The sequence below is a fragment of the Salvelinus fontinalis genome, chromosome 19 (genome assembly GCF_029448725.1).
Source record: "Salvelinus fontinalis isolate EN_2023a chromosome 19, ASM2944872v1, whole genome shotgun sequence".
Classification (NCBI taxonomy): Eukaryota; Metazoa; Chordata; class Actinopteri; order Salmoniformes; family Salmonidae; genus Salvelinus; species Salvelinus fontinalis.
The window spans coordinates 48,422,471-48,430,999 of NC_074683.1; the positions used below are offsets into that span (position 1 = coordinate 48,422,471).

General features: G+C 44.6%; 1 protein-coding gene across 2 annotated transcripts; it reads left to right on the top strand.

The window, feature by feature from the left end:
• The first annotated feature begins 4,301 nt into the window (after positions 1–4,301).
• LOC129816894 (complement C1q-like protein 2) lies at positions 4,302–8,223 on the top strand. Of its 2 annotated transcripts, XM_055871862.1 has the most exons (3): positions 4,302–5,281; positions 5,777–5,916; positions 6,662–8,223. In XM_055871862.1, exons 1-3 carry the CDS (start codon positions 4,673–4,675, stop codon positions 6,759–6,761), a joined length of 849 nt encoding a protein of 282 aa, XP_055727837.1. In that variant the 5' UTR covers positions 4,302–4,672; the 3' UTR covers positions 6,762–8,223. The 2 variants fall into 2 exon arrangements, with proteins under 2 accessions (XP_055727837.1, XP_055727838.1); XM_055871863.1 differs by lacking the exon at positions 6,662–8,223 and having other exon boundaries at positions 5,777–6,350.
• The last annotated feature ends 306 nt before the right edge of the window (positions 8,224–8,529 follow it).

The following is an 8,529-nucleotide window of genomic DNA, read 5'->3' on the forward strand; positions in this document are numbered from 1 at the left end:
TGATTTCTGTTGTCTCTGATTGGGAGCCATATTTAGGGTAGCCATAGGCTTTCATTTGATGTGGGTAATTGTCTATGTTATACATTTGTAGCCTGTATGTGCACTTTGTTCATAGCTTCACGGTCGTTTGTTTGTTTTGTTAGTTTTGTAAGAGTGTTTTGTTTTCGGTTCTCCTTCTTCTTAATAAAAAGAAGATGGCTTATTTTCCTACAGCTGCGTTTTGGTCCGTCAATCCTCCACACGATCGTGACAACTTGTCATGGAATGCTACAACATTCAAAGTAGTCGTAGTAGTTTGAAGGGCAATATAAAAAAATCTTATCGTTCTATTTATCATTATCGTAAAAATTCTGTCAATTTCACGTGATATGGATTTCTGTCCATATTGCCCAGCCCTAGTGCCTCTTAACAGCCTTATGAACTTTATTAGCAAATGCTACAACTGAAGATTTGACCAGTACATCAAGCACACAGTCCACGTCTGCTTCGACCAATCACCCCTCAGGGCAGCTTCAAGAGAGCAGTGTGATAGGTGGAGACAGTTTGACTGGGCTATGCCCACAGCAGTGTGTGGAGATGTCACAGGCAGTGGCGTGGTGTTAGTGTGACACAGAGCTGGCAACTTGTTCTCTCGTGACCTGGAGGTCTGTTGAATTCAAGGAGGTTGCCAAGTGGCTTAGTGTAGTGGTGTAGGGCAGCCCCTGCCTGGAGACCTGTGTTGCACTGTGACATGTTGTGTGCTATAAATGGCAGACTGACACTAGAGTGGCGTAAGAGACTGTTTACATGTAGGAATTGGCCACTCATATTTTTACTGCAGAAAATGAGTCATGATACAGATGTGAATCATTGCAAAGTCTAGAGAGAGCAATGGTGATTTCTGTTTACACTGTGTGTGTCTATGTTTGTGTGACTTGTATTAGCGCCCCTAAGTGAATGCCAAGACTCTGGGCTAACACTCTTGTGGCATGAAGACGGCCCGGTTCAGTGCTGTGTTGCGTGGTTATCTTTCCCCAGCGCTACGAGCTTATTGGAACAAAACAGTTTGAGTGTCTCCCAATCTGACAGGAAGTCTGTTGTGTAGGGGGTTAATTTAGTCTGTTGTGAAAGATTGTAGACATGACAAGAAGAAAGATAGAGAAAGATCTACTCCCACTATCAGACAGCTTAAAAAGTTTCAGTGCTCTCTTTGTATCACATTAGTAGTACACAGAGGTGACATATTCATTGGAGTAAAAGGTCAAATGTTAGTAGAGTTAAAACAACCTAATAGCGACAATCACCATTGGAGCAGACAGTGACATAATCAGAACTCTATCGTTCAGCACCACAGGACAATGGACAGCGACCACTGCAAATAAAGCTCATGTATCCATAGCACGTGAGACCTGGAGAGATATTACAAGATATTAAATAGGATTTGACAAGTATATCACGGTATCTAATGTCAGGATGCATGTTGGTGTTGGCCAATAACTGTAGGCCTCAGTCAGTGTATACAGTAGTACTGTATGTAGCTAGATACCAATTCAATATGAACCACTTGGTAAACAGTCTCGTTAGAGAGCCCAAGTGTAGCTGCCTCTCAGACTGCAGGCATAGTGAACTATATTTAGGACCTCACTGGCGGTGAGTAACACACATCAGAGAGAGAGAGAGAGAGAGAGAGAGAGAGAGAGAGAGAGAGAGAGAGAGAGAGAGGAGAGAGAGAGAGAGAGAGAGAGAGAGAGAGAGAGAGAGAGAAGAGAGAGAGAGAGAGAGAGAGAGAGAGAGAGAGAGAGAGAGAGAGAGAGAGAGAGAGAGAGAGAGAAGAGAGAGAGAGAGAGAGAGAGAGAGAGAGAGAGAGAGAGAGAGAGAGAGAGAGAGAGAGAGAGAGAGAGAGAGAGAGAGAGAGAGAGGAGAGAGAGAGAGAGAGAGAGAGAGAGAGAGAGAGAGAGAGAGAGAGAGAGAGAGAGAGAGAGAGAGAGAGAGAGAGAGAGAGAGAGAGAGAGAGAGAGAGAGAGAGAGAGAGGAGAGAGAGAGAGGAGAGAGAGAGAGAGAGAGAGAGAGAGAGAGAGAGAGAGAGAGAGAGAGAGAGAGAGAGAGAGAGAGAGAGAGAGAGAGAGAGAGAGAGAGAGAGAGAGAGAGAGAGAGAGAGAGAGAGAGAGAGAGAGAGAGAGCGCCTTCATGCAGTAATTGGACCTCCATACTTCCTTTGAACAGTCCCCCTTCATCCTCCTGTTCATGCACAATGACTTCTACAGTATCTGATGATTTATATTCCCTGTCTTAGGAGTGTCTCCTCTCTTCTACAGTAGAGGTGAGTGTCACGTTCCTGACCTGTTTTCTGTTATTTTTGTATGTGTTTAGTTGGTCAGGACGTGAGTTGGGGTGGGCATTCTATGTTATGTGTTTCTATGTTTAGGTCTCTTTGTAATTAGCCTTATATGGTTCTCAATCAGGGACAGGTGTTTGACGTTTTCCTCTGATTGAGAACCATATAAAGGTAGGCTGTTCACACTGTTTGTTTGTGGGTGGTTGTCTTCCGTGTCTGTGTATGTTGCACCACACGGGACTGTTTCGTTGTCGTTTGTGTATGTAGTCTGTTCCTGTTCGTGAGTTCTTCGTGTATTTATGTAAGTTCCATGTTCAGGTCTGTCTACGTCGTTTTGTTATTTTGTAGTTTGTTGAAGTGTTTTCGGTTTTCGTCTTTACTTTAATAAACTTCGTTATGGCAAACTATCACGCTGCGCTTCGGTCCAATCCCTACTCCTCCTCTTCTTCTGAAGAGGAGGAGGACAACCGTTACAGTGAGGTAAAAAGACACTGGTGCTGCTGCTTCCACGTCCCATTAGCCTTGCCTTATAACCCCAATAGAGAGAAAAGCAGGTTGTACCAAACTGTCTATGATATAAACTGGAACCTTTTGAAAATGCATGTAGATTCAAACCAGGCCACCAAAGGCACTACTGATGAAAAGCCTGATGGGCCTGGTAATGTTAGAATGTGCCAAGTAACCGACAAGCACACCCTGACAATACTCTAATGACTGTGTATTACATCACACTGATAAAACTAGTGAAGAGCTCAGAGTTTGTGCAGAGAAACTGTCTCAAAATCCAGGAGAAGGATGAAGGATGCTAATCACAAAGTGTAATGACTTCATACCTCCCCCAGGGAGCGTCACTTGGGGGGAGGGTGTGACACGGCAGGTTCCCTGCCACTTCCTGTTCCTTCCTGTGTTTGTGAGAAACTCATCAGCGAGGATGAGGGGGAATAAACACTGGCGCCTTGTTAGCCGCTAGCTTAGCCTGCTGAGACAGGGGTGTGAGAAGTTAAACCCCGGATCTAGGAGATAAGGATTAGCTGAGCCCAACAACAGAAGGGAAGCCGGAGCTCTGCACCAGATTACAGAGGAGAGTGCCAGCCAGCAGCAGGGGGGTGCCACTTTGCAGCCCTCGTGTATGAGCTTCAGGCTACAGATGGCATGCAGGCCCACTTGTATTTAGTGGTATACTTTGTGTCTGCAAGTGTAATGGAGGTGGTTCTTTTACACTGTTGCAATGCTCTTGTGATGAGTACTGTAACATTGACCGACACCTAAAGACTTCCGTTAGCCCCCCAAGCGAATTTTTTGGCTTTAGCTCAGCGGGTTATCACAATGACAGTGTAATAACACCTGCAAGAGACCAGGGTTCGGACCCAGAATATTAGACTCAAAGTAACCCCAAAGTTGATGTCTTTGACTTTTGACCAGTCTGCCCAGAGAGTACTCCTATCTCAGACCTAGCTCAGCTTTTTGACACCAAAACCCCTGTTGTGGATAAACTAAGACTAAGTGTTCAACATTACATGCAAAAATCAGCACAGGGCACTGAATTGTTTCAGCCTTGGCTTCATGGTAAAGATTAGGCTACATTGCTGGTGAAGATGCCATTGTGGATTCCAGACATCCTATATGGCTCTTGATGCGGATTATTTTCTCCAATGATCTTTGATTGTTCTTTGGAATGTGTATCTTCCTCACGTTGAATGTAGGGGACCATTTCGGGAATTTTTAACAGAATAATGTAATTTCACAGGACACATTTATAACAAAAACGTGCACTTAGATTTGTTCTCTCAAATAAGCCGAAATATAGGTGAGACAACTCGCTGTCAACATTTCCATAATGGGGTTTAAGTGTTAGTGATGCTCTCTGATCCAGTATTCTCCTCGTAGGTGCAGGGGATTTATAATTCATACATAAAGATGGCATGATTATTGTTGCAGTATTAATCCAAATTGCAACAGGCTTTGCCCTCACTTGTTACGTCAGCGACGCTCTAGTCCCCTTGGTTGTTGCAGACGGACAGAAATCGCTCGAAGCTTTCTCTGTTCAGCTCGGAGATCCAGCGCGTGTCCAGCCATGCCAAAACGAATACTTCCCCTGTCAATTTTGTGAATCTTAGTGATACTGGCACACCGCCCCAAGGTGAACTACGCTTAAGGTTACAACACATATGTTGTTTTAATTTTTTTCTAACCCTGGAATAAAGTGATTCCTTTTTGGTGCACTCACTTTTTCTGCAGAGAATTTTAGCGCACTCGCAACCTTTCACCATTGCTTCCCAAAGGAAAACTGACTTTTTAGCGCTTGTTTCTCGGACTCTCCAGAGGAAGCGTGTCGTTGCTCCTGTGGTTGGCATCGTCATGGTGTTAGCTCTTATCATAGCGATACCGCTGCTGGTCCAAGCGTCCAAGACAGACGCGCACTACGAGATGATGGGCACCTGTCGGATGATATGTGATCCATACAACCCCAAACCCAGCACCAATGCTCTGGAAGTCATGCAGGACCTGAGCGTCATACCACCCCCGGCGTTCTCGCATGGGACTAAAGGCGAGCCGGGTCGGCCGGGGAAACCCGGACCGAGAGGTCCGCCCGGCGAACCGGGTCCACCAGGTCCAAGAGGACCGCCGGGGGATAGGGGGGACTCGGGGAAACCGGGCTATTCCGGGCATACCACTGGAGAGACGGCGGAGGGGACTGTGAGCAGTGGCAGGACCGAAAATGCCGAGGGCCTAGAGTCAGCAATTGGCGGCACAAAAATCGCTTTTTACGTGGGTCTTAAAAACCCCCACGAGGGATACGAGGTGCTAAGGTTCGACGACGTGGTAACAAATCTAGGGAACCATTACGACCCGTCTACCGGCAAGTTCACGTGCCAAGTGTCCGGGATATACTACTTTACATACCATGTATTAATGCGCGGAGGCGACGGGACAAGCATGTGGGCAGATTTGTGCAGAAACGGACAGGTAGGCTATACCTGATATTACGCAATGATATTTTAAAAGTTATTATGCTACTGTACAAGTTGAGGGAGAGCGGCCACATTCAGTGTGCATTGCCACAGATCAGTATTGGATGTATTAAGCACTTATCTCTCCTAAACGGCATCTGCTCTATGCGCTTAATCTCACACCGTGAGCTCAGTGAATTAATTAATATGCTCGGGCCACTTTATTTGTCAGCAAAGACAAACTAATCGTTAGGTGGGTTTAAGAAGGGCTTTGTTGTTTACTGTAGCGGTCAGCCCTAAACTGGTCAACTACCTGGAGCGGTTAGAGCTGTGTCAATGTCTACACATTGCCAACATAAACAAACAAGACATCCTTTATTCGTTTGGTAGGTTCAAAGTGGTGAATCTATAATATTTTAGCATTGGGTCAGGGTGGGGACGCGTTTTTCGATAGCCTATTAAGTAATGATGCAAAGTCCTTCACTACTTTAATCATTTGTCTTATCCGCAGGTCCGCGCCAGTGCGATAGCCCAGGACGCAGACCAGAACTATGACTATGCCAGCAACAGTGTAGTGCTTCACCTAGACTCCGGGGACGAGATCTACATCAAGCTGGACGGAGGAAAGGCGCATGGGGGAAACAACAACAAGTACAGCACTTTTTCCGGTTTCATTTTGTATCCGGACTAAACCGCTTCCCAGACATGCAGGGATGTGAACTCTACTATCATTATTAGACTCTATCATACCTAGAGCAAGTTGCCCATTGTCCGGGCGCCACTGTAAGCGGCTGTGTGTCATCTGTTTGTATTTGGGGGGTTTGGGGCGCCAAGACATGCCAACCGCCCATATACAGACGACATTTCCGTGTGATGTGATATTTTTTGCTTGAACGTCTGTCTGTGTTTCCACTCAAGATATAGCCTTCTAAGATATTTATGCATAAAAAATAAGCAACAAAAATCTAAATAAGGAGTAAGATGTCATATTTATTGGTCCACCAAGGACCGAATGTTACAACATGTTTTGTCTTAGTAGCTTATTCCATTACAGTAAGTATTTCAATAAATTATGTTTTCTATTATGTCCGTTTATTTGTGACATTTTTTGGCATGTTTAAGATCACATTCATTCTTCAAATAGATTTTGGATTAGATATATAATTTTAACCATACATTAACCCTTCAAATAGATTTATCCTAGAATTGATGGCCTAATAGGCCTACATGTTTTTAAAGGACCTCAGAATGCCATTGTGCTGCATTTGTCTGACTGTGTGGTGCAGAGCGCTGTTCTTTGTTTGTTACTGTGCTCCACCTCACATTAGAACTAATAGGCTGTTCCAGCCAGTGGAATCTGTATTCTTGTCTCACTCCTCCTTCATTCTCCATTTAGGGGTGTCACTGCCGGTGTCACTGCCGGTGTTTGTGGCCGGGACGGTTGGAGATGGATGTCCCATTGCGGCCTGCAGCGGCCTGCATTACCTCGACATTGATCTATCCACGCCCCGGCAATATTGGCGGGACGTTGGTGTAAGCACCTCATGTTCTACGAAGATGTCCCATTAAATAAGTCAACAGCTTAGAAATTAAACTCCATTATGGTACCCGTCCATGCTAAACAGATATCACAAAAGACCTGATGCTCAAGGGACGCCACCTGCATGTTAAGCCTATATTAAGATATTTATAGCATGCCTCCTCACACCCACTGGGTAAACATTTTTCATTGAATCAAGCATCTTGTTTTATTCTGTGTTTACACTTGGCATTTAATGTCGTTGTTGTTTGCGCAAACACTTTTTAATATGTTTATGTGTGTTCTTCATGCGTCTTAGTAGAAGGCTGATTAGACATTGTTAAGGATTAAGATCCACTGGCTAATGTTAACGTTGTGTACATTTTTTAAAACATTTTTTTAAAACTAGGCAAGTCAGTTAAGAACAAATTCTTATTTACAATGACGGCCTACACCGGTCAAATCCAGACGATGCTGGGCCAATTGTGCGCCGCCCTATGGGATTCCCAATCACGGCCGGTTGTGATACATCCTGGATTCGAACCAGGGTGTCTGTAGTGACGCCTCTAGCACTGAGATGCAGTGCCTTAGACCGCTTGGGAGCCCATTTTTTTTCGTTTAAATAATATATAAGCTGCAAAAAATCATTTTATAGGCCTACTGATTTCCTAAGTCAAGCTGGTGCATTTGTTCATTCAAGTTGCTGCGTTAGAGGGCTTCAGCACTTAGGACAGCAACCACCACAGCGCCAGTCTGTTCAGCACCATGGACAGCGTGGGTTAGGCAAAGGCAAATATATTTTCCTCTTTACCACTAGGGGGCGCAATGTGGCCTTGTCTCTGAACTGTGAGATAATTGCAGAAAACTAGAGTAATATATTCCAGGAAAAGCTTAAACAAAAAACAACGCAATTTTGGTTTTCTTGTTTCGATGATGGAGAACAGTTGGATAAAGAGAAGTTGGGGGAGTTAATATAGGAACTGAGAGTGTTAAATTGCAGAGTAGTCCAATTGTCACGGATTCAGTGTGTTCTTTCACAGGACATATTGTACTAATTACTGTAAATGTCAGCATACAGGATTACATTAACTGGTTTGACACAGCTAATATGCTAAATCTGTGGATATAGATTGGGGGGGATCTCTGAGCTGAGAGAGAACCTTCACCATCTGGGCGGTGAAGCAGTCTGATGAGGAGCCATGACACACAATCAGGCTGGGGCAAGGGGCTGGCATTTGGAGGTGTTGTATGGGATGGGACAGGGTCTGTGTGAGATACTGAAATGTGCTGGTTACTATTCTGAAATCATCAACATAATTTTTCAAGGAACAGAGAACATCTGGAAAATGCTGGAGGAAATTTGGGATGTAATGTAGATAATAACGTAGAGATGAGGTTGTCCCCTCTAAAATATAGCAGATCACAGTAAGACCCCCCCCCCCCCCATAGGATGGTAATGTATGCTGTATGAATTCCAAATACCTACTGCTCTTAGAATGTGACCTCATCATGCTTTCATTGAACAGAAATCTCTGTGTCTCAATCCCTGGGCCCCTTAGGGCATTACAGAAAATGGAAGACATCCATATTGACACATCAGCTCAGAGGATATAGACGTCATAAGTCCTGCGGCACTTAGCCAAGATCCAAATCCCAGAGGAAAAGTTACAGCTGAACAGTAAACGGTGGGAGTCGGTCTCTTTACATTTAGGCGAGTCAAGTTTCCTATTTCCTTGTCTGACCTT